The following is a 24,094-nucleotide window of genomic DNA, read 5'->3' as shown; positions in this document are numbered from 1 at the left end:
TTCCTTCACCAGGTGACTGGGAGGTTGTATTTGGAAAAGTGACTATAGGTGTTAGGGGAGACCAAGAAGACTAGAAATTGTAACTAGGGAGTAGCTGACTTAAGATGCATGAGGACCCTTCCAGCTCCCAGATATCCATTAAGAGTTAAAAATTAAGCAAATTATGTATACTACTACAGTGGAAAAACTACAAAGCAGTAAAATGGAATGAACTAGAGCTACGGGCAACGGTGTGGGTGAATTTTTAAAACCAATGTTAAACGAGTTAAATAAGATACGAAAGACAGCATACACTATGCTTCTCTTTACATAAAGTTAGAAGTTGGTAAAACCAAACGATACTGCTAGGTATGTACACATGTGAAGGAAATGACTGTGGGGAAACAGAGTTAGTATTTAACTCTGGGAGGAGGAGCGGGGCTTATAATGGGGAAGGAATGTGAGGGATTTTTGAGATGCCGATAAGTTTTTCTTATAGGCTTGAGTGATAGTTATAAAAGTATTCTCTGTATTTGTCACACTGACAATTTCATTCTTTGCAATTTTTAGTATTCATATGTTACAGTTAAAAACCTGCTCAAAGAAACAGATGCCTCTAGAGAGCTGGATGTGTGGGTGGGAACAACGCGGGGGTGAGGACCTACCACTGGCACAGTCAGACATTCGAGTATAACTTCATTTGGCCCTCCACCAAGTTACATGGATTCCCAACCACCAACCACTTGACCCTTGAACAGCTCGGGCTTGAGCTGTGCCTGTCCATTGGAAGTCACGTTAGGGGGACCCACACACTCCAAACCCGAGTTGTTCAACGGTCAGCTGCTTTATTTTAAGCCCTTTGCTACTGTTGGCTTTCACATGTTCATCATCTAGCATTAATTGAACACATTCTACGTACCAAACACTCTTCTAGGTTTTACGTGTGTGTTAACTCTCATAATTCTCGTAAGAACTCTATGATGAGGGAGGGAACTTACCTCCATTTTATAGATGATTAAATTGAGGCTGAAAGTTACTGAACTTGCCCGAGGTTAAATAGCTAAGGATTAGGGCTATGATTTTGCCCCAGAGAATCTGAATTTTTTAAATATAATCTAAAAGAAATGTACCAGTTACAAGTAAAGAAAGGCACATTTAAGGAAGACAGCAGGTTTTCACCTGGATATCCAGCTAGAATAAAGCCCACCTTGTCTCCTACACTCATAAATCTTACGCTGGCAGAGCTTTTCCTTATTCGGCAATTATTTACTGATCATCTGCTTTGTGCTAGGCACAGGGGCTGGGGATAAATGCTTAAAATACACTCCGCTCCCTTAAATATCTTGCACTTCGAGTGAAGAAGTGAGCCAACAGTTACGGTAGAGGTAATACACCAAGTGACGCGTTGTTATTGGCAGTATAAAATCTTAGGAATCTTTTGGCAGTTTGGAGAGTGGTACCACAGAGCCTCAAAAATGCTTTGATCCCACCTCATTTTTATTGATTTATTTCATTAAAATTTAATGCTAGATATAAAAAAAGCCTTTAGGCATAAAAATACTTATTTTGTCTTATAATATTGAAAAATTGTGAAGAATTTAAGTGTTTAACCGTAAAAGAATGATTTAATGTGGACCGATAAACCTGCTCAGTGGAATATTCTGTGTTCCACTAAAAATATCAAGGTAATGGCTCCCCTGACTATGACAAATGATTGATTCAATGTTATATGGACAAAACCTGACCTACAGTATGATGGGAACTTTGTTCCAGAAAAATACCAACTACCCGATGAATAGCAGGGAAGAAGAAGAGCAGATGACAGGAAGAAAGTAATAGGATGCCTAGCAATTTACTTTCTGATATTTTGGTTTCATACTTTCTTTCAAACGTGAATTACTTTGTAGGAGGAGAGTACATTTTTTCCTAAGTTTAACATTGTGTTTTTCCCTGCACTAGAGGGAGATATTGCTTAATGTAGTTGGATGTGCTTTTGAGAACTCGTTAAAATGGAGTATTTTAGTCTTCTGTCTGTGATTGATAGGATTTGTTCATTTGCTTGGGGTTTTTTATAAAAAATTTTTATGGGGGTATAACATAAATATAGCGAAGCACTTAAATCGTAATTGTAAGCACAGCAAATCTTCGCATACGTACACACTCACAGCACTCCCATCAAGATAAAAACATTTACAGCTTTTCCAAAGGCTCCCTTGCTCAGCTTCTCCAGTCAGTGTATTCTCCCTCTCCAGAGGTACCGCCATTCTGAATTCTTTCACGTGCTGGCGTGTTTTGGTTTCCTTTTTTTTTTTTTCTTTAAGAATCTCTATGAAATAGTTTTGAACTTTTTTCCCTTTTTCCTCATTAAAAGCTTGGCTAGCTTTAACTGGTAATGAAACATATAAAAACTTGAAGGTATTAGGTTAACAATCATATGACATCATGGTGGTAGATAAATCTTTGGCCTGGCCTGGCCCACATCTCTGACAAAGTCCTTCCGGCAAATTCCCAGACATAGGGTTGTCGGTGTGTACTAGAAATTACCCTCCAGAAAGTAGTTCCAGTTTTCCTCTCCCAGTGATGGCACATAAGAGTTCCTTCCCTCAACACACACACACCAGGGGTAGATTAAACTAAGTTGAAATTCCTTGTTTAAGTCATTGTTCAAAAGCCTTTAAAATATGTAAATATACCTTGTTATTTTAATAAGTATAGGTATTCTGTTTATTTATTGCTGTATAAGAAACCACCCAAAACAGTGGCTTAAAACAATAACAATCACTTATTTTGTTCATGAACCTGTGGTTTGAGTGGTATAGTAATTTTTCTATTACCGCAAACTTAGTGACCTAACAATACTTATTTGTTAGCTCACAGTTCTCTTGGTCAGGAGCCCAGGCCCAGCCTGACTGGGTTTTCCACTCAGGGTCTCAAAAAGCTGAAAGGGGATGCCAGGCTGATTTATCATTTGGAGACTCTGGAAAAGAATCTACTTCCAAGCTTATTGAGTCTATTGGCATCAATCACTTTCTGCAGTGGTGAGACAGAGTTCCCCTCATTGGACAGGAAAGCTTGCTAGCGTTTGGAGCACAATCTTAACTCCTAGAGATCATCTTCCTGTGTCCTCCGCCACAACATCACACTTCTTCACAGCCAGCGACAGAGAACATTCCTCTTGTCCCTTTTGTACTTCACGTCTTCTTCAGGAAGAGCTGGGTCCTGGCTGCCACATTCACCCAGAATAATCTCCCTATTTTAAGATTAACTGATTTGGGGAACTTTTTAAAAAAGATTTTACTTATTTGTTTTTAGACAGAGGGGAAAGAGAGGGAGAGAAACATCACTCTGTGGTTGCCTCTCACACACATCCCCACTGGGGGCCTGGCCCGCAACCCAGACATGTGCCCCGACTGGGAATTGAACCAGTGACCCTTGGGTTCGCAGGCTGGTGCTTAATCCACTGAGCCACACCAGCCAAGGCTGATTCGGGGAACTTTAATTACACCTGCAGAATTTCTTCACTGCAGCACCTAGGTTAGTGTTTGATTAAGTGATGGGGAGATTTGTGCACTTCAGCAGGTAGGAATCTCAGGGGCTCTCCTAGAGTGACACCACAAGTAGTGTCCCCCACTGCAAGGATCTACGTGTCTCGTTCCTGGAGTACTGGTCAGGGAGTTTACCAGTGTCCATTCTATTTTATTGACTTTGGTGAATAGAAGAATGACCACTTCTGTGAACAGGAATGGCACCCACCTTCCTGAGTTCAAACATGGCTCTGCTACTCAGTTAATGGTGGGGCCTTGGGTGGGCTACTACTCTTCTCTCTGCCTCAGTTTTCCCATCTGTAAAACAGCATGGAGTTAATCATTGTCTTTTTCTTGTAGGGTTTTGAGGATTAAATTATTCAATGTCGAACCTCCTAAAATTGTGCTGGGCATATAGTAAGGTGCTTTAAAGGTGTTTACTTTTTTAAAAATGCATTTGAATCTGCAGTTACATAATTCAGGTGTGTTGAGTATGTTAACAGGGCTTCCTTAAGTAAAGGGACCCACAAATAAAAATAGAATTTTTATTTATTTAACTAAGTTATAGACATATATACCTTTTATGTGAGCTGCCACAAATCTATTTTGGAAAGAGTGGGAGTTAAATAAATCTTTAACATTTTTATTCGATATAGATTGGTAACTAATCTTACTATCATGGTATGATATTATAAGTAGTGGGCTATAATCCTGAAATCTGAGTTCACTTCTGGCTCTGCCTCCAAATCCTCGGTGAGATCTATAGCTGGAAAGACTTGGGGATCCCATGCTGTGAGACTAGTCTGTAACACATACTCTCCTTCTTCGCACTAGGAGAAACTGGAGGAGTGCCTAACGCAGCTAAAGGAGGAAAGAGTAACAAGGCTCAAGGCTGACAAACGAGTTAGTGAGGTAAGCTAGTGTTTTTTTATACTTGGAGAGTTTTTTGGCTTTATTTTTATTTGATTTTAAACCACATACACAGTTTATAAGCTTTAAAACTGTAACATATTGCAAACTGGTTATACAATTATAAACCTTTGTATTTACTTATGGTAAGTGGTCATATGATTTATAATATGATCTATATTCCAGACGGCATATTTTTAAAAATGTAAAAGTCTTAGAGTTTTTATGTGTGTGTACTTTTATATGACTTCAGCTTATTTTTCATTCATGATGTTTTGATTCAACAAAGCCCTTACTAAGCTCATAATATATATACAGTAACATAAAAGATATAATAAGACTGTTTACTGACAGTGAATTAGGAAAGTGAACCATTTAAATAAGTATAAGATATTGAGAAACTGCTAAGAGCACAGTGAAAGAAAAATGTGTTATGAGAATTATAATTAGACTAATATGCGTGAAAGCCGGGCATAAGCTATGACAAATTCTATATAAATACATTATTACAAGGTGAGTGTGGGGGAATTGGAGAACACTTACTCACTCAGTAATACCGAGTATCTGTTTATGTTAGACAAAAGGCTCACCATGAACAAGTGGCCTTTCTGAGAAACACTGGAATCGGGCTTACATGTGGTTTTAGATGAACAGATGGTGAGGGGAGGGCCGTGCAAGGGGGGAAATATTTTTAACATACCATTTTTAACATGGTAATCATTTAGTTAATAAGTCAGGTATGGCTTAGGACTTTTAAACTTACATAATTAATATGTTTCTCATTAAAATGAATCTTTAACATTCAACAGAATTGTATTACGCCCTGTTCAAATTTGACTCTGTGTTTTATTTTCTAATTCAAGGGAACCCTTAAGCAGCTAATTTTCTAATGTAAATGACGATCCGTTGTGAATTTAACCAGCTAGAAATGTGATCTTTTGAAAGATCATTAATAGAACAACAACGGTTTTACTTATATACCACCTAAGTGTTATATAAGAAACTTTGTTAGGTGGCTCTGGGTTTTTATTATGTCTTTTACTGGTGGAGAGCTAGATTGATTACAAATTAATTGTTTTTAAGTGTTTTATTTTAGATTTGTTACTTTTTTTATGACAGTGAGACAAAATCATGTCAAGACCTTTCCAATCTTCTTTTATAGCTGGAACAGGAAAATGCCCAGTTAAGAAACATCAACTTCTCTTTGTCTGAAGCCCTTCAAGCGCAGTCGTTGACAAGCATGATCCTGAATGACGAAGGTGTCTTGGGCAGCATCGAGAATTCTTTTCAAAAGTTCCATGCCTTCTTGGATCTCCTTAAAGATGCTGGGTTAGTTCCTTTCTCTCCATGCCTTTCACCCCCTCACAACTATAATGGTAGTTTACTGAAGAACTTGAGCCGTTTCACCACTTCCGTGGTCCTGTTTGGTGTGTAACTGTATGTAATGTACTAAATTTTAGGAATTAAACTTTAAAAGAAATGCAGAATTGTAGATCTGCTTTGGTAGAGAGCCCATTATAGTAGAGTGACCTATAGATAGAATAATGAGTAAGTATAGTTTTTGATAGGGATAAAATTAAAGGTAATTTTAACTGAAAATATTTCAGAAGGCATAGGAATTTCCCTACCTTTTATTCAATTTGAAAGAGAGAAGGGGGTGTTGATCATCGATGGCGCAGTGTTTTGTCGGCGAATGGGTTGGTGTTGGGAAGGGAGGAACACACACGCTGTTGGAAACTGAAGGAAAGACAGGTGGTAAAGAAGCGTTGGTGGGAGACGCGAGGGACCGAGGACCAGGTGCGTGGGAGACGTTGAAGCTGCCAGTGAGACCCTGTTTGAAGTGGAGTGGTGACGGGTAAGGGAATAAAATCTCGAATGGTAGTTAACACAATGTTGAGGGGAGAGAGATACTTAAAGGATTAGTTGATCTGTGTGGTCCCAGAGCATGAATATGGAGAAATGTGAGAATTTGGGAAAGAGAGGGGCTTATAATCTGAAGTAGGATATTGGCTCTCAGGATTATAAGAGTATTTTGTAATTTCGGGTGTGGGGAAATCTAAGCTGCCCTTATGTGACTGTGGTAACCATTGCCTTTTCCTCCTCTCATCCAGGCTTGGGCAGCTTGCCGCCATGGCTGGTATAGATTCGTCCGATTTTCACTTACTAGGTCGTCCCCAGCTGAACTCTACTCTCACTAGTCCACCTAGCGAAGCAAGGAAGGCACTTGAAGAGGAAAAACCAGAATCAAAGCAGAATGCCCTGGGACAAATGCAAAATATCCAAGTATGCAAACAGAATACAACTTAGTAATTCTAAGATTCATTAGCAAAAAGGGAGTTACCAAGTCAGAGAAAATAATAATATTCGTTCACGTTCTTGGGAGCTAGAAGCTTCTTTGGGGTCCTTTCTAAATCTGTAATTAGTAAATTTGTGTCCATTTCATGATATCATTTGTTATATATAAGAAAACTGGAAGTTCTTTTGAAAATGTATGACTGAAAGCAAACTATGCTCAGTGAAAGACATGAAGCATTAGAGAAAATATTCCAAATTTTAAGTTGTGTAAATGTCTATTCTATTCATATTTCATCTAGGTTTCTATTTGTATGCAGTCAGCTTACAATGAAGGAACACTAATGAAGGTACAAGTACTGATACAGATAATTACTTAAAAATAAGTGATGCGGAAATAGGCCATTATTATAGTTAATCACCCCATCAGGGGAACGGAAGGGGAACCTGTCTGCTCCTCCTCAGCCCCTCCTTGGAGTCACCGTCTCCCTCTCAGCCAGTCTGAGACTGGTCGTGGGAACCCCAGCTTGAGAACACAGTCTCGTCACAAATGGGGTGCTGCTTACGTGTGCCCGGAGTATAGAAATAAGTTAATTTTCTTAGGGAATAGGGTTTTATTATTGCTAATGAAGGAAAGGGAAATGGGTGATTACCCCCCAGACACAAAAGTTTGAAAATGTAGCGGACGTAGCCTTGGTTATAGCAAAGTTAAGTTGAGAATCACTTGGCAAGATACAGCTAGAAAAAAACTGGCTCTAAAATCTTGTCAGTCATCAGTTGACTACCTTAGTAGTAAGGTCAGAGTAACATTGAAGGTTAGGACTCTATTTTTAATGGTTGGCTTTGCTCATTACTGAAATTTTGTCTTGTCTTTTTCTCTTCCCCTCCAGTTTCAGAAAATTACAGGTGATGCTAGAATTCCTTTGCCTCTCGACTCCCTGCACGTTCCAGTTTCTACTCAGGAGGCTTTAGAAACTTCCAGGGACAACTTGGGGGTGCACGTCACTGAGCAGCAGCAGGAGTCTTTTGAAGAACTCATTGCTAGAACATGTTCTCCTTTAGTAGATGTGATTTCTGGGCCTGGAAGTCAAAGAAAAGAAGACGAGTTGTCTAGAAATAGCAGATCTTCAGAGAAAATGACCAAAACAGGTGAATATACCAAAAAACACTCTGCTAAGAAACAACCCGGAAAGGACCTACGTTCCGGCTCTGACTCACCTGTAAACCAGAAAAGCAAAGGAATAGGGCAGAATAGCTCTTTGGTTAATGAACCAATTAAAAGTGAATCTTTGAAAAATCACATTTCTGCCAAGAAAGAAAGTAGAATAGTGACTGTTTCATCCAAGACAAATAAAAGTAAACTCAATCTGTTAGAACATTCTGGAAGTGATACTCTTGAATCTGATTTTGAATTTCAAGAAAGCATTCATACTCTATCACGCCTGACATAGCTCTAAATCTTTTGAAATTATGTTTTTTGCCTTAAAATTTTAATAAATTTCTTATGTTTTCATTGTGGCATGTGGTGTTTTTAAATGGCTTCTCTGTGGAAGCCATTAGAGAAAGAATTATCTATTCTTTTCATTATAATGAAACTCTTGTTGTTTATTTCCTTTTGATACTTTGCACCATTCACTCAAGTACCTGCTGAGGGCCTGACGGGTACTATGCCATTCTAGGCATTACCGTTCTTAGAAATGAACAGAACAAAGCCTTTGCCCTTATGGAACTTATACCCTTATATTCTATCAAGTGAGAAAAAAATTAACAAAACAGGGTGAGGGGACTAGAAAGGGATGGGGGTGAATAAGTGGAATAGTTTTACCATTTGGTTTAAATGTGAACACATTCTAAATTTCATGGCCAGAAGGCATCAGTGTATCCTAATTCATAATGTCCAGAGCAGCCTACATGTACCAAGTGCTTAACCAGGTTTGTGGATCACAGCAACACTGTGGCAGGGAATTAGTCTTCTGCCCATTATGTAGATGAGGTGGCCGAGGAGACAGGTTATGTACATTGCCCCAAATTGCTCAGTTAAGTAAGTGGCAGAGCTGGGATGTGAATCAGTATCCATGCTCTTAATCACTTTGTTATTCTGTTTCCTTGTTAAGAGAGGAAGGGCTTAAGGATGACAATGAGAGAAAAGCCGGTGAGCACTAGAACGCCAAAGGGTGGGCCTGTACACCTGTCCCTTCCCCCAGCTGGGCAGGATTTTTTAAAGGCAGAGTATATAAGGGTATGTGAACACATGTCTCCGAACTAAATTATGTCTCTGTGATAAAATATGTATAGATAAGTTTTTAGTTCAACCAGACCGACTTCGAAGGTGAGTGAGATCAGAGAAAAGCTGGAGTATCAGATTTCTTCCAGAAGGTTCTGCCTGATTATTATCAGATAAGCTGCTACAATACTTGAATGAATACTATATGGTTCAGTAATCGTTAATTTAGTGTTATGGGAATAAAACAGTGAACAAGATGTAGTCTTGGCCCTTTGATAATAGAGAGAGGAGACACACAAGCAGGTATCTTAATACAACATGTTACATTCTATTCAGAGAATACTTAGGGAATTTACCCAGTGTTTGGGAAAGAAGAGGTAAGTGGGGCCAAGAAGGATCACCTAAAGAAGTAATACCTAAGCGAAGTCTTAAAAGACTGGTTGGAAACTGGCAAAGAGGTGGTGAAGGGAAGGGATGCCCCGGGTACCGGGAGCAGCATAAGCACAAGTACAGAGCTGTGGGTGTGAGAGTGGTGTGTTTGGAAACCACACCTACTAGTAGTTTAGAATTAGTGGGATGTGCTCAGGCAGTGGCAAGTGATGCTAAAGCAGGCAGCGGGAGAGTGAGCGCAGGTCTTAGAATCCGTGTTGCACGGAGCTGGTTCTTCCTCAAGAAGAGTGAGGTGATACGTACGACTGAAGAATGGAAATGGCATGTTCGGGTTTGCATTCTAGATCATCAGCTCCAATGTGGCAGGCCAGTTTGAAGAAGCATGGAGATCAATTACACCACACTGCTGTGAGGAGCACTGTTTCTTATGTGGGATTTAAACACCCCCACTTCCTCTCCTGTCCCTACTGAAAGCGTTCCACAGGCAAACATACGGCAGACCATGGCTTACATAAAGTTAAGCAGGTTTCTTTACTACTCTTCAAGGCCATCCTATACTAAGGCTCATTCTGAATCTCCAAGACAGGCACGTGGCATGTAGCCCTTCACAAGGTAGGGTGGATTATAGGATCTGTTCTAATAGACGTGTCTGACAACTGGTTCCAGCAAACACCAATTTGGTAAGTTTTTCATTAGGCAATAGCAAGAGGAAGAAAGGGTCTGAAGTAAGGTATGGGTGAAGGGAAATAAGTTTGAATTTATTTAGGAAATAAAACAAGCAAGACTCGGTTATGGAAAGGAAGGAAGAAGGAAGGCGGAGGCTGGCCTCCCCTTTGTGTCTCTAAGGCTAGGTGGTATTACCGAGGTTGGAAACGGGGGATAAAGAACTATGGGGGAGAAGAGTTACTGTTTGGACCTGTTAGGTTTTAAAGCACCTGTAGAATTCAGGAAATCGTGTAGATAACTGCACATGCATGTGAAGCCCCTTGCTTTCAAAATATTGTATTCAAATAAAAACTACATGATTTACATATAAGCAGTAGTTAAAATCATGAAAGTGGGTGAGCTTACAGAGAGCTGTGGGGACCAAGTGACTGATAAGCAGAGAAAGGATCCTGGGCAGAGATGATAGAGCTCCAAGAAGGAGGGAGTAGACCGTGTCACACTGCAGAAAGTGGCAGGCTTTGGGCAGCCTGGGTCACTGGGGAGAGCCATTCAGTGATGTGGCAGAGAAGGCCAGACTGGTTGCAGTAAGTTGAGGGAACAGGACTGCCTGAGGGGAGGGTGAGGACGGTGGGTACAAGCTACTCTTTGAAACAGTTTGGATGGGATGAGGAAACAGCTAAAAAAGTTTTTAGAATCAGAGGAACTTAAATTTTATAGGTTGAAAGGATGGAACCAATTAAAGGAGATAATGAAGATGCTGAAGAGTGAGGCTCATCTCCGCAGCAGGATCTCGGAGAAGGTGGGAGCCTGGGATGCATGAATGCTCTGAACAGAGGAAGAAAGAGATCCCAAGAGAGGAGGATGTAGATTGTTTGATTCCTCAGTAAATTTGAGGTGACTCATCTGTATATGTTCAGTGGAAAATTGCTAGATATGTAATTTAGAGAATCGGGGAAATAAGGACAAGAAATAAACAGGAACAGGGTTCACATTGCAAAATGATACAAAAAGGGCTTGAACTCTTAAAGTTGGATGGATCCTGGTAATTTGGAGGGAATACAGGTGGGAAGAGGTAGAAGTTAAATGAGTTCATACTGATAGCCTCATTTTTCTTCAGCCACAGATTTGTAAGACACATGCACATAAACATAGTTTTAAAGTTCTTTCATATTCTGCATATATTTTATCAACCACTTGAAATCATTCCATTAAAATTTGGCTGCTGACTATATACAATATTAGTCCTTTGAATGATTGTTAAATTTTCAATACTAAACCTGAAGCAAAACCACTTCATTAAAATAGAGTATTTTCACTTGGGTTACAGAAGGTTACGAGTACGTACCTTTACTGAGAGACTGTTGGACACCTTTGCTGAGTGTTTACCAGGACATACGCAATCTATGTAAATAGGGTTTTCTTGTTTTTGTTTTTAACAGCACCAGATGTGATACTGTAGCAAGCAGCTTGTGTCTTACCCTAAATCTACCCATAATTACTAGTGGCCGAAAATTACTGTTGTATTCCTATCCAGTACTATATCCTATAATTAATCTTGTTTCATATGGATAGTTACAGAACAATCCCTAATCTCAAGACAGTATAACACTTCATTTTTTAAGAAACAGCAAGATAGGAGATGATTAATTTTTAAAAAGATTCTCCATTATAAACTACATGCTGGAACTTATAATTTAACATGGGTGACTGAACACATTCTTTTACTCTTCCAGAATCCCATTGAAATGATTGGAGAAATATTAAAGCAAAAATAATAGTTGGGAAACCAGAAAATGAACAATGTAGGATTTTTAGAAGATAAAAAGCAGATTATTGAAGGATCAGTTAATCACAGAGTGGAACAGTTGAGGCTTTCCACAGCTTTGAAGCACTAATTCTGGACTTTGCCACCAGGCTAAGAAAGCAGCACTCCAAAGTAGGGGTTCGGACACAGGAAACACGGAGAAGAAGGGCATTCTCCAAAATGACTACAGGAGAGACTGAAAATAAGCTCCCCACACTCACACTCCAGCTGTGGTCCCTTTGTAATTAACAGAGGTGCTGTGATTAGAATTGGTGTTCATTGAAAGGCAACCAGAACTCATTTGGCTGCGGAAAAACACTTCCGAGTTTGGTCTTGGGCCCTCATCCATAAACATGGACAGCCAAGAATCATCAAAACTGAAGGAAACCAGTAACAAAAGGAGGCATCAAATTAAAATATTAATTAACTCGTTCAAAGAAAGTGGTTACTAGAACCAAGAAATTTAAAAATACTATCAAGTTCTTCAGAGATTCATAAGGATATTATGTCCATAAAGAAAGGGTGCTCGACAATAGAAATAGACTTTCTGGAAATTAAAAATATGATGATAAAAATAAAATAGTAGAGGATGGACTAAATAGCAGAATTGATTCAATTGAAGCTTAAACTAATGAGGTGGAAAATTTGTATGAGGGATCCCCTTAATATGCACTGCCAAGCGGTGAGAGGCAGAAGTCAGGAAAGGAAAGCGAGAATCCTAGAAAAATACAGTGATGGCTGTATAGTAAGTGCACAAATGTATGTTAATGAGCAACACAGACTCAGTACTAGACTTCTTGTCAGTGACTAGAAGAAAATTTTGTCTAGGAATTAACAAGCAAACTGAACAATGAATCTATGAAAAAAGATTTTAAATCAAAGAAGCATGATTTCATGTGCCTTCCCTTCATAATAACCAGAGATACCTATAGTCAGGAAAAGTCTAGATAAATATTAATGCATATGTGAACATAAAGTGAACTAAGATTCTAGGTTTTAACATGAGTAGATGGTAAGGTAGGATACATAAAAAGTATGTTTAGGATTTTTCTTATTCAAAGAAAGGATATAATGTTTAGTTGTTGGTAGAAAGATACGTTAAAATATATGTAAAAATCAAAGGTATAACAATAAGTAGGTGACGCTGCAGTAACAAGCCCCAAACCTTAGTGTTTTAAAACAACAGAGACGTATTTGTGTCCATCTGTCTATGTGCCTTTGACAGACAGGCGAGGGCCCTGTTCCACATCATCTTGCACCTAGTGTGGAACATCGCTGGGGGCTATCCCCATGGCGGGGGAAGCAAGAGTGTGACCCAACACGCACTGACTTACAGTTTCAGATGCATGTAATACATGCCACTTTGATTCACATTTTACTGGCCAAGGAAGGCACACGGCCAGGCCTGAGTTCAGCAGAGCAAGGAATTGCCCGTGTACTATGTGCCAAGAGAAGGAGAGAGAGAACCAAATATATGTCAAACTACAGGGACAGGGACGATGGGATTTAAAAATCCAAGGAAAGGAAGGAAACAAGAAAGCTACATAGAGAAGAACACGAGGTAGCAAGACCAAATGCTTTTCTCACAAAGACTGTCAGTAGGTTAGATTCTGGAATTCCTTGAGCTTGAGTAAAAACACAAAATCCAGCTATGTGCTGTTTGCAAAAAGAATCTAAAAAACCATGAAATACAAAGAAACAAGTATACCAGGCAGATGCTAATAAAAGTAGATGTGGCTGTGTGAACTTCAGATTAAATAGAATAAATAGAACCCAAGATGAAAACCATGAAATGGGACCAAAATAAAAAAAGAAAATGTTTCTTTTTGGTTGACAAGGAGTATAGTTCTACAGAAATATTTCTTTAAATGTATCTGCAATATGAAAACCCAGTTTCAAAATTTATAGAACAAAAACTTAGAAGTACAAGGAAAAATGGACCAACCAATGATGAGAGAAATTTTAATACATCTCTTCAAAAATCAGTGGATCTACCACTATACACTTAGCAGAATAGCTAAAATTTTAAAATATAGTATCAAGCACTGGTGAGCATGCAAAGCAACTGGAAATCTCAGAGATTGCTGATAGGAATTCGAAATGGTGTGTCACTCAAAAACAGTTTGCATTGCCTTTAAACATTAAACACACCATATGACCCAGCAGTCTCACTCCTGGGTGTTTACCCTGGAAAGAGAAAAACTCGTGTTGACACAAACCCCTGTGCGTGGATGTTTACAGCAGTTCTACTCCTAACGCCAAAATGCCTTCCAACAGGTGAGTGGATAAATAAATAATGGTGTTTCCACTCAATGGAATACTATTCAGCGATAAAACTGAATAAATTATTAATACATATAAAACCTGGATGAATCTCAAAGTCATATGCTAAGTGAAAGAAGCTAAAAGGTTACATCTTTAGGCAATCTCAAAGGCTTACGTACACTGTGACTCCATTCATATGACATCCTCAAAGGGACCTGACTGCAGTGATAGAGAGGAGATCGACGGTTGCCAGGTGCTGGGGTGGGAGGGGACTTGATGACAAAGATGGGGTAAAAGGGAGTTTTTCAGTGATGAGCTGTGTTGTAGTAGGGGTAACATAAACACGTATGTTAAAATTCATGGAATTGTACACCCCCCCCTGCAAAAAAAAAAAAGCCACTTTTACTATGTAATAATTTTGAAACAAAAAGCTCAGGCCCCCCTCTTCCCACCAAAAATTCAAGATAGGGAAGATATCTAACATATTTGCATCCATCATTAATACATATTCTTTTGGAAAACCTGTGGCGTACTTACTGAAATGAGTCATGTGAGGGAGAAACTTACAGAGATTATATAAATCACGTTCTCTGCATAATGTAATAAAACGAATAAAGGGCCTCTACACTGGAAATTTTGTATTACATTTTAAATAATTCATAGGTGAAATCAAATTACAAACTATTTAGAATTAACAAAAATTACTTCTCAGAACCTGGGGAATTCTGCCAAATCAGGTGTTAGAGGAAATTTCATAGATTTTTATTTATTTTACCGGAAGAAAAATGAAAATAGGTGGAAAAAAATTAACTTTAGAAGCTAGAAAAAATTATAAACCAAAGGAAAGTAGAGGTGAGGAATTTAAAAAATTAAAGCAGAAATTAAAATAGCAAATTTGATCAACAAACCTAAAATATTTTTAAATAAAAACTAATAAATCTTCAGAAAATAGGAGAAAGAAAAATTGTAATAAGGAATTAACAGAAACACACACCCAGCACTAAGATAACTTTAGTACAGCACAGGGAACATAGTCAATAATATTGTAACAACTGTACGGTGCCAGATGCGCACTGGAAATATCAGGGAAACACTTTGTAAAGTACATGATTGTCTAGCCACTGTGCTGTACACCTGACACTAATATAATATTGAATGTAAACTGTAAATGAAAAAAATTAAAAATAGAATAAAAGGGGGAAAATAATTTTTAGAAAGATACCTATGAACAGAGACTTCTAAAATTACACAGGAATACAATTTATAGTTTACTCCCAATATAATTGTTGAACTTCATTCCAGTAAATTTGAAAAACTACATAAAGTCTGAGGATTGCCAAAAATATAGATTCTAAAAATTGACAAGAGGTAGAAATTGTAAATAGACCAAACATCTTAGGAGAAATTGAAAGCCTGGTATGAGAACTTCTTTCAAAAAGACAAATATTATTAGACAAAACTTCCAGGGACACATTTATTTGTAAATCATTCCAGAGGATAGAAAAAAGACATAAAGCTTCCTAGTTCCATCCATGTGGTTAGCACAATTCTTATATCAAAACTGCACAAATTATAACCCAAAGAACACTGTAGGGCAGCTTCACTTAACAGACGTGCAAAGTCACTATAGCTCATTCAATTAACCAATTAAAGAATTTCGTACCATCTTCAATGCTGAAAAAGCATTTGATAAATCAAACATCCTCTAGTACCCTTAACAACCTAGAAACAGAAGGAAGCTTCCTCAGCTGAACTTCTGCAGTTGGGTCAAATACACCTAACAGAAATTTACAGCAAACTTGGTAAAAATTCTGATGAGTTCTTGCTAACTCAGAAAGAAAACAAAAATAGTACTAAAAAGTATACGCAATGGAAAGTAAGACAAGACTGTTATTGTTTGTAATGAAGTATTTTGGACAGAAAAGAAACCCATGATGATCAACTGGCACACTATTACACCGGATGAGGAAGCTCAGTAAGGAGGCAGGTGTAACACCAATGTCAAAAGCTTTTGTATATACCGGCAATAACCAATTACTACATTTATGGAGGAAAAGATCCTAGTCATCTAGAAACAAGGTTAACAAGACATGTAAGGCCTGTATGAATAAAAAACATCTATACTGAAGGGTATGGAAGAAGGCCCACCCAAAAAGGAGAGCAAGCGACAATTCTCTGTGAGAAGACCCAAAGTAAATATGTCGGTTCTACCAAATTAGAAATTCAAAGCAATTTCGTACAAACATGGCCATGTTTTTTTCAATGGTACAACAACCTGATTATAAAATTCACCTGGAAGATATAGAGCATAAAATTCATTTTGAATAGATATCAAAGCGATCCATGGAGCCAGGGGAAATGGAATAGTGTGGTATTGGCACAGGAAAATTCAATGGGTTAAAAGCACAGAACAGAGCAATGTTTATGTATATAGGAAGTTAATGTTTGAAAAATGGCATTACAAATAAGTAGGGAAGGATTAAACCATGATGATTATTGACTATTTGGAAAACATTTTCTTCTTTCATGCTATGGACAAGAAATAAAATCCTGATGAATTACACATGGAAATGTAAAAACAACTAGAGGAAAATATAAGAAAAAAAATGTAACAAATGTGGGGTGAGTAAGGCCTTTCTAGCTAGACACAAAACCCAATATCCATGAAGAAGGCCCGGCTGGGTAGCTCAGTTGGTTAGAGCATCATCCCCATATGCCTAGGTTGTGGGTTCAATCCCTGGTCAAGGCCCATATAAGAATCAACCAATGAATGCATAAATAATTGGAACAACAAAGTGATGTTTCTCTCTAAAATCAATTTTAAAAGCCCATGAAAAATAGACTGACAGATTCAACTGCGTTAAAAAAAATGTAATCTGTGCACAAATTAAATATAAATAAAGAGAAAATATTATTAATATAAAACGTACCTACAAACCAAACCAAAGATGAAGAAGGATATGAAATAGTTTTATAGAAAGGAAGAACTATAAACAACACACATAAAACCATTGAACTCCATAAGGAGTCAGGAAATGAAAACGAGATGCTGTCTTTGGACCCACTGAGACGGCAGGCAGTAAAGGATGGGTAATTGCTCGTGCTGCAGAGAACGTGGGGAAATGAGCGCCGTCACTGTTGGAGGAAGAGTATGTAGTAAGCACACACAGCCTTTTGGGTGCACAGTTTGGCAGTGTACATGAATACTTTTAAAATGCGTTAGCCTCTGGTTTGACAACTCTGGTTCTAGGCACCGACCCCAAAGACATATACACACCCGTGTCCTAGGAGAACATAGGTTCAGATATAACAATGGATACTGAGATATAAGGATGTATATTGAGGCATTTTTTGAGACAACAAAAATTAGAAACAACACGATTGTACATGAACGGGGAAGCTGTTGAGTTGGTCCAAACCAAGTCCCACCACGCAATACTCTGCGGCAGACAAAATGGTCACTCTTTGGTGTGGATGTGAAAATGCTTGTAAGACACGGTGATATGGAACGCAAGTTGCACGATAATATCGCACACTCCTGCTTACATGCACATGGTTAAAAGCCTGTCCACACACACGTAGCACGCCTGTGTCTGTGTGCACACCTAGAAAACAGCCCGTGAGAGTGCACAGCAAGCTGCCGGCCGTTTCCTCTGACGAAGGCGAGAGGATTGCGAGAGGAGGAAGGAAAGGGGCTTTTCACGTTCCGCTCCATTTACTTCTAGGTTATTTGATTTTTTTAAAATAAGTATGTTTTTATAGATGACAAGTAATTTCCTTAACCCTTCTTCCTCTCAGAAAACTTGGAAAAGGCAAATATATAATCTGTTATTCCATATGTCCTATGTCCATTTAATTTTCATCTGTTCTAACATCTGAACAAAAATGAGCTTTAGTATATGACTTCCTCTCCAAGGCATGTGCCCCTCAGGTGTTCCTACATAATGTATTTAAACTTTTTTCTTAATCGCAGCCCATGTAAAAATTATATTTTATGCAAAGTAAAAGGTAATCACCCTGGCCCACACCTGCCTTGTGTGCGCATATAAACAATGGAAATTTTCATCGAACCATTCTTACTATACTTCTAGTGATTCACTCCATGTCGTTCTGTTTCATTCCTTTAAAGAAAGTTCTGCTGGCAACCCATGACATAGGTTTCACAATCCACTAATGGGTCATGTCCTGTGGTTTGAAAACACTGGCCAGAGTGTTCCAAACATTTATTTGCTCGGTTTACCCCTGACAAAACTGCTGTGCAAGTTTTTCCGACATTTGCTTTGTTATTTTATGGCCGAAAGTCGTTCTCCATCTGTGTGTTACTTCCAAAGCCCAGCTTTCTTGTGCTCTTTAACTCTCCGTAGTCTGAAGGTAATTTATGGTCGATTCCCCATTTTAAAACCCTTTCATTACACTAAAAGCCTGAGTGTTCAAATTTACATGTCTATACGAGAGTTTTAAAATACAATTTGGCCAAACAGTTAAAAAACAAGAAGACAAATGTCTGGTGACTTAGGGCTGTGACAAGGCGATCCCTCAGTACAGAGGCTTCTCACAAGGCACGTAACATACAACAGGGGTCGGAAGGGCTCAACCTCATGCCCACGTTCTCTTCGTACAGTTTGTTGATTTTAAACCAGTGTGAATTTTAAAAAAAACAGATAAGGAGGACTCCTATGGATTAAATAATCAATAGCTTTGTTCATGAGAGACCAGTGAGGATTAACTGGTTTATTTAATGTCTTAGAAAAATAAGTCCTCAAAGTCCTAGAAATTTGGAGAAGAAAATAAAAAAAGAAAATGGAAAAAAAAAAACTTCACAAAGTCTTAAAACCAGTTAATCCCAGGCCAGTATCCTAAATGATAATGTTTGATAGGGCCTGAAAACACTGAAGTCAGGTGGGGGATAGGAGAGACATCTAAGGGTGCAAACTCACAGCAAGCAGCAAATATTAAGTCCTACGAATCTAATGCACAGCATAGTGAATATAGACAATGTTATAGGGTAACTATCAAAATTGCTGAGCAACCAGCCCTGACTGGTGTGGCTCAGTTGTTTGGGGGACTTCCTGGGAAGCGAGAGGTTGCTGGTTCAATTCCTGGTCAGGGCACAAGCCTGGGTTGCACTTCCTTCCTCCATCAGGGAGTGTCGGAGAGGCAATTGATTGATGTTTCTCACATCGATGTAACTTTTTCTCTTTCTCCCTCCCTACTCCTCTCTCTAAAAATAAATAAAATCTTTTTACAAATTGCTGAGAAACTAGATCTTAACTATTTCAACCACTAAACAGAAATAAGTATGTGATATGGTAGAGGCACTAATGCTATAAAGGCAATCATATTACAATAGATAAGCGTATCAAATCGACATGTTGTACACTTTAAATTTGCACAATCTATGCCAAATATATCTATTTATAATAAAAAAAACCCTCCCACTAGAATGGTGACAACATGCTGGAGCCAAGTGCTAACATGCCCTGGTTCGAGGGATGGAAAGTCACCCGTAAAGATGGCAGTGCCAGTGGAACCACACTGCTGGAAGCTCTGGATTGCATCCTGCCACCAACTCGTCCAACTGACAAGCCCCTGCGTCTGCCTCTCCAGGATGTCTACAAAATTGGTGGCAGTGGTACTGTCCCTGTGGGCCGAGTGGAGACTGGTGTTCTCACACCTGGCATGGTGGTCACCTTTGCTCCAGTCAATGTTACAACTGAAGTAAAGTCTGTTGAAATGCACCATGAAGCTCTGAGTGAAGCTCTTCCTGGGGACAATGTGGGCTTCAATGTCAAGAACGTGTCTGTCAAAGATGTTTGTCGTGGCAGTGTGGCTGGTGACAGCAAAAATGACCCACCAATGGAAGCTGCTGGCTTCACAGCTCAGGTGATTATCCTCAACCATCCAGGCCAAATCAGTGCCGGTTACGCACCTGTTCTGGATTGTCACACAGCTCATATTGCTTGCAAAGTTGCTGAGCTGAAGGAGAAGATTGATCGTCGCTCTGGGAAAAAGCTGGGAGATGGCCCAAAGTTTTTGAAATCTGGTGATGCTGCCATTGTTGACATGGTTCCTGGCAAGCCCATGTGTGTTGAGAGCTTCTCCGACTATCCTCCTCTGGGTCGCTCTGCTGTTCGTGACGTGAGACAGACAGTTGCTGTGGGTGTCATCAGAGCAGTGGACAAGAAGGCAGCTGGAGCTGGCAAAGTCACCAAGTCTGCCCAGAAAGCTCAGAAGGCTAAATGAATATTACCCCCAACACCTGCCACCCCAGTGTTAATCAGTGGTGGAAGAACGGTTTCAGAACTGTTTGTCTCAATTGGCCACTTAAGTTTAATAGTAAAGGACTGGTTAATGATTACAATGCATCGTAAAACCTTCAGAAGGAAAAGAGAATGTTTTGTGGACCATTTGTTTTTTTGTGTGTGTGGCAGTTTTTAAGTTATTAGTTTTTAAAATCAGTACTTTTTAATGGAAACAAGTTGACCAAAATCTGTCACAGAATTTTGAGACCCATTAAAACAAAGTTTAATGAGAAAAAAAAAACCAAACTCCCACTAAAATCCATTTGCTAAAGTCAGCTCTGTTTTCTTAATACCAAAGTCAAGCTTCACCTAAATCTTCCCTAAGAATGGAGTACCTCGTTCTCCAAATAGGAGACACTTTCACACATTATTCCAAGATTTGAAAACCTAGAGGGGGTCAAAGGTGTTCTCCTCAGGCCAGGTATCAGTCATACCCTGGAATAAGCTCCCAGCTCAGCGGACTGCTGGCTGTTTCTGTGCTGAGCTGCAGGAACAGCAAGGGTGAGGCTCTGAAACATGCTTTTTCTGGGTTTCCCGGTCATTATGGACACTTAGGCTTGTATCACTTTTTAAAGTTGCTCTCTTCCCCAATGTAGTTAAATAATAACTGTAAGTTTATTTTTTAAAATTTTTTATTGTTCAATTACAGTTGTCTGCATTTTCTCCCCACCCCTCCCCCCCACCCCAGCCAAACCCGCCTCCACCCTCCCCCTTGATTTAGTCCAGGTGTCCTTTATAGTAGTTCCTGTGTCCTTTATAGTAGTTCCTGTAAACCCCTCTCCCCACTGACCCCTCCCCACTCCCCTCTGGCTATTGTTAGATTGTTCTGAACTTCAGTGTCTCTGGTTATTTTTGTTTGCTTTTTTCTTTTGTTGATTATGTTCCAGTTAAAGGTGAGATCATATGGTATTTTTCCCTCACCTCCTGGCTTATTTCACTTAGCATAATGCTCTCCAGTTCCATCCATGCTGTTGCAAAGGGTATAAGCTCCTTCTTTCTCTCTGCTGCGCAGAATTCCACTGTGTAAATGTGCCATAGTTTTTTGATTCACTCATTTGCTGATGGGCACTTAGGTTGCTTCCAGCACTTGGCTATTGTAAATTGTGCTGCTATGAACATTGGGGTGCATAGGTTCTTTTGGATTGGTGTTTCAGGGTTCAGATGCTCAGCATCACTAGCCATCAGAGAGATGCAAATTAAAACCACAATGAGGTACCATCTCACACCAGTCAGAGTGGCCAACATAAACAAATCAACAAACAAATGTTAGAGAGGATGTGGAGAAAAGGGAACCCTAGTGCACTGTTGGTGAGAACGCAGACTGGTGAGGCCACTGTGGAAAACAGTATGGAATTTCCTCAGAAAACTAAAAATGGAACTGCCCTTTGACCCAGCAATTCTGCTGTTGGTATTATGCCCTAAGAACCCTAATAACTGTAAGTTTAAATTGGATACTGCCTCACAAAGTGTTGTAGACTTTTCTGTTCATTTTTGTTTTAAAAAAAATAAATATTAGGGTTTTTAAATTAAGTGACTTTTTGCAGAAATCACTCATTTTAGAATAAAGTCCCAGTCGTTAACGCCTAGATTTTGAATACAATTGACAAGATAAAGTTTCTGTTTTCTCTCACTGACAGATTTTCCCTGAATCTTTTACTGAGGGGTGAGGGAGTGAGGGGGTGAGTGGGTGAGGGGTAGTGGTTAACACTTCAGACCTCTCACTTTAGGTTATGATAAAGCTTCAGGCCCAAGATCTTCAATTGTCTGTGATTTACCTGGCTTTTCAGGTATTTCCTGTTTTAGATCAGGACAGGGATTGAACTTCACACTTACCTGGGTTAAGTCTTCTTCATGACTTACAGAGCGATTATAATCACTCGGGGTTTCTCCATGTTTGATCAGATCTAAACCCAGAATTCTTCTCCACAATGAAAAGATGCCTCTCTCCACCTGCTTACGTCTCCATGTCCCCCAGCTTCCTGGAAGGAGAGGCGAATGCCGTTGGCCTCGGGTTAGGAAGCATGGGCCTGGCAGGTCGTTGCCTCCACGTGGGCAGCCGCTTGTAACACTGCTTCAGTCCTGCTACTCTTCACCTCACAGGCTTGCCAGTGACTTGAGCACAAGCCGGCCTCCTTCAGGAGGAGCTCTAGGAGGGATTGAAATCAGCTTCATTTCTTCACTGACTTCTGAGCCCCATTGTGGAAGAGGCAAGGTGCTTGCTCACCTCCAGGCAGGCAGAGACTCCTCCTCAAGGTGGGTTTCCCCCTAACTGGACAGCTGACCTGAGAGATACAAAGAAACTCTTTTCTTACATATTGTTACATATAACGGGTGCATAGGTTCAAGGTCATGACTAGCTTGAACATTATGGCTTGACATTAGTCACGTACAAATGCATATGCACCCGATATATGTAACAATATTTAAGAAAAATGTTTCTTTGTGTCTGTCAGATCAGCAAGGACCTCCGCAGTTAATGATTTTGGGCAGAAGTGGCTTCTAAAGAAAACATCTGTGGCAGCACACAGGCCTCTGCCAGCGTGGGACTTCTGCCCACGAGGGGAGGGTGCCATGGCCGCAGAAACCCATGAGAGCGATTTCTCCCAGTTGGGTTTATGCTTACAAGTCGTGGACTCCAGACATCCTAGAGACGCTGAAGCCAAGATTGCTCTGCAGTGAAGACAACTGCAGAAAACGCCAGACTCCACCACCCATCCCTGAATGAGGCCCCTCTGACAGACTATGAACCAAAAAGAACTTGGGGGGAAATTAATTTCTTTAGAGCTCAACCTTCAAGAAAAAGGATGTTTATTTTTTTTAAGACTTTAATTCCTCCCTGAGAATTTAATAATGTGAGGCATTTCATATAGCTCAAATCAAGGCATTTTAATATTATTGGCATTTATTATTTGGGGTAGTTTTATACCTTCATTTGAGTTTATTGCATTTTCTCCAATGATCTCTGCAGAAAGTCCTACCTGGGCAAAGGTGTGATGGAAAATAAATTGGGGAGAGGATCTCCAGGCCACGGCATTGGTGGAGCCTCAAGTGAATTTACTCCGTGTTCTTTTGTGACCCATTTCAGAGCCTTCAGGGTCCCCTGGCTGACCTCCGGAGAATTCACAGAGCAATGGTGGCGGGGCAGGGAGAGGCCTCACAGGGTCCTCCCGCACTCAGCATCCTTCCCCAGGAGCAACAGCTGTGGTTTGTGCAACGCTGAGGCCTGTGTGTCTTAGGAAATGGAAATATTGGGGAGGCAGAGGGAAAGACCTTTTCCCTGCCCTTCATGTATCAGTCACTCTAATTCCACACAGATGAGTATCTGCCGTCTCAGAGCTTTGGGGAACTAAGCTTTCATTGTCCTTTTCAGACGCCCTTCCCTCTCCCAGGATGGTGAAGTGGCTTGCTCCCGTTGGTGAGGCTGGCAAATGGCCATTATGCAAGCACAACCTCCTCCCTCTGGTTCTTTTTGGGACCCTGCCTGCCCCCAAGCAGCATGCAGTCTTGAAGCAGAGTGCAGCCAAGAGGAGGGCCCCAGGAAGGGATCTGTAATGGGGTCCAGGACTCCGGGTGTCCAGGAAATATTAGAAAAATGTATATAGGATGTCCTCACCCCCACAAGCCTGAGCCAGGGGGGATGGGACACATGGAACAGGGCCATTCAGAGCTGTTTTGGGTAGCAACAGCTTTGCAGCTAACCCCTGGCAGTCATTTAACATATCTATAACCTTTAACTGGT

The 24,094-nt window shown here is 39.9% G+C and overlaps 1 protein-coding gene and 1 pseudogene across 4 annotated transcripts in view; both read left to right on the top strand.

Annotated features, from left to right (window-relative positions):
* Positions 1–8,225, top strand: part of CEP78 (centrosomal protein 78) — a 30,300-nt gene extending 22,075 nt beyond the window's left edge. The window contains exons 12-16 of one of the 3 annotated variants that reach the window (XM_024555714.3): positions 4,338–4,415; positions 5,575–5,741; positions 6,524–6,695; positions 7,007–7,054; positions 7,595–8,225. In XM_024555714.3, the coding sequence (XP_024411482.2) occupies positions 4,338–4,415; positions 5,575–5,741; positions 6,524–6,695; positions 7,007–7,054; positions 7,595–8,155 (1,026 nt within the window). In that variant the 3' untranslated portion in view covers positions 8,156–8,225. The remainder of the gene's footprint in view (positions 1–4,337; positions 4,416–5,574; positions 5,742–6,523; positions 6,696–7,006; positions 7,055–7,594) is intronic. The other 2 variants (XM_045191652.2, XM_024555723.3) reach the window with 2 other exon arrangements.
* A 5,826-nt stretch (positions 8,226–14,051) lies between these two features.
* Positions 14,052–20,585, top strand: LOC112299728 (elongation factor 1-alpha 1 pseudogene; annotated as a pseudogene). Its single transcript, XR_011650844.1, has 3 exons — positions 14,052–14,065; positions 18,418–18,424; positions 19,496–20,585. The product of XR_011650844.1 is annotated as an elongation factor 1-alpha 1 pseudogene (transcript).
* Positions 20,586–24,094: the final 3,509 nt, after the last annotated feature.

This window comes from Desmodus rotundus, chromosome 1, assembly GCF_022682495.2.
Source record: "Desmodus rotundus isolate HL8 chromosome 1, HLdesRot8A.1, whole genome shotgun sequence".
NCBI classification, from domain to species: Eukaryota; Metazoa; Chordata; class Mammalia; order Chiroptera; family Phyllostomidae; genus Desmodus; species Desmodus rotundus.
The sequence above is the reverse complement of the archived record's forward strand: the minus strand, read 5'-3'. Positions and strand labels throughout refer to the sequence as shown.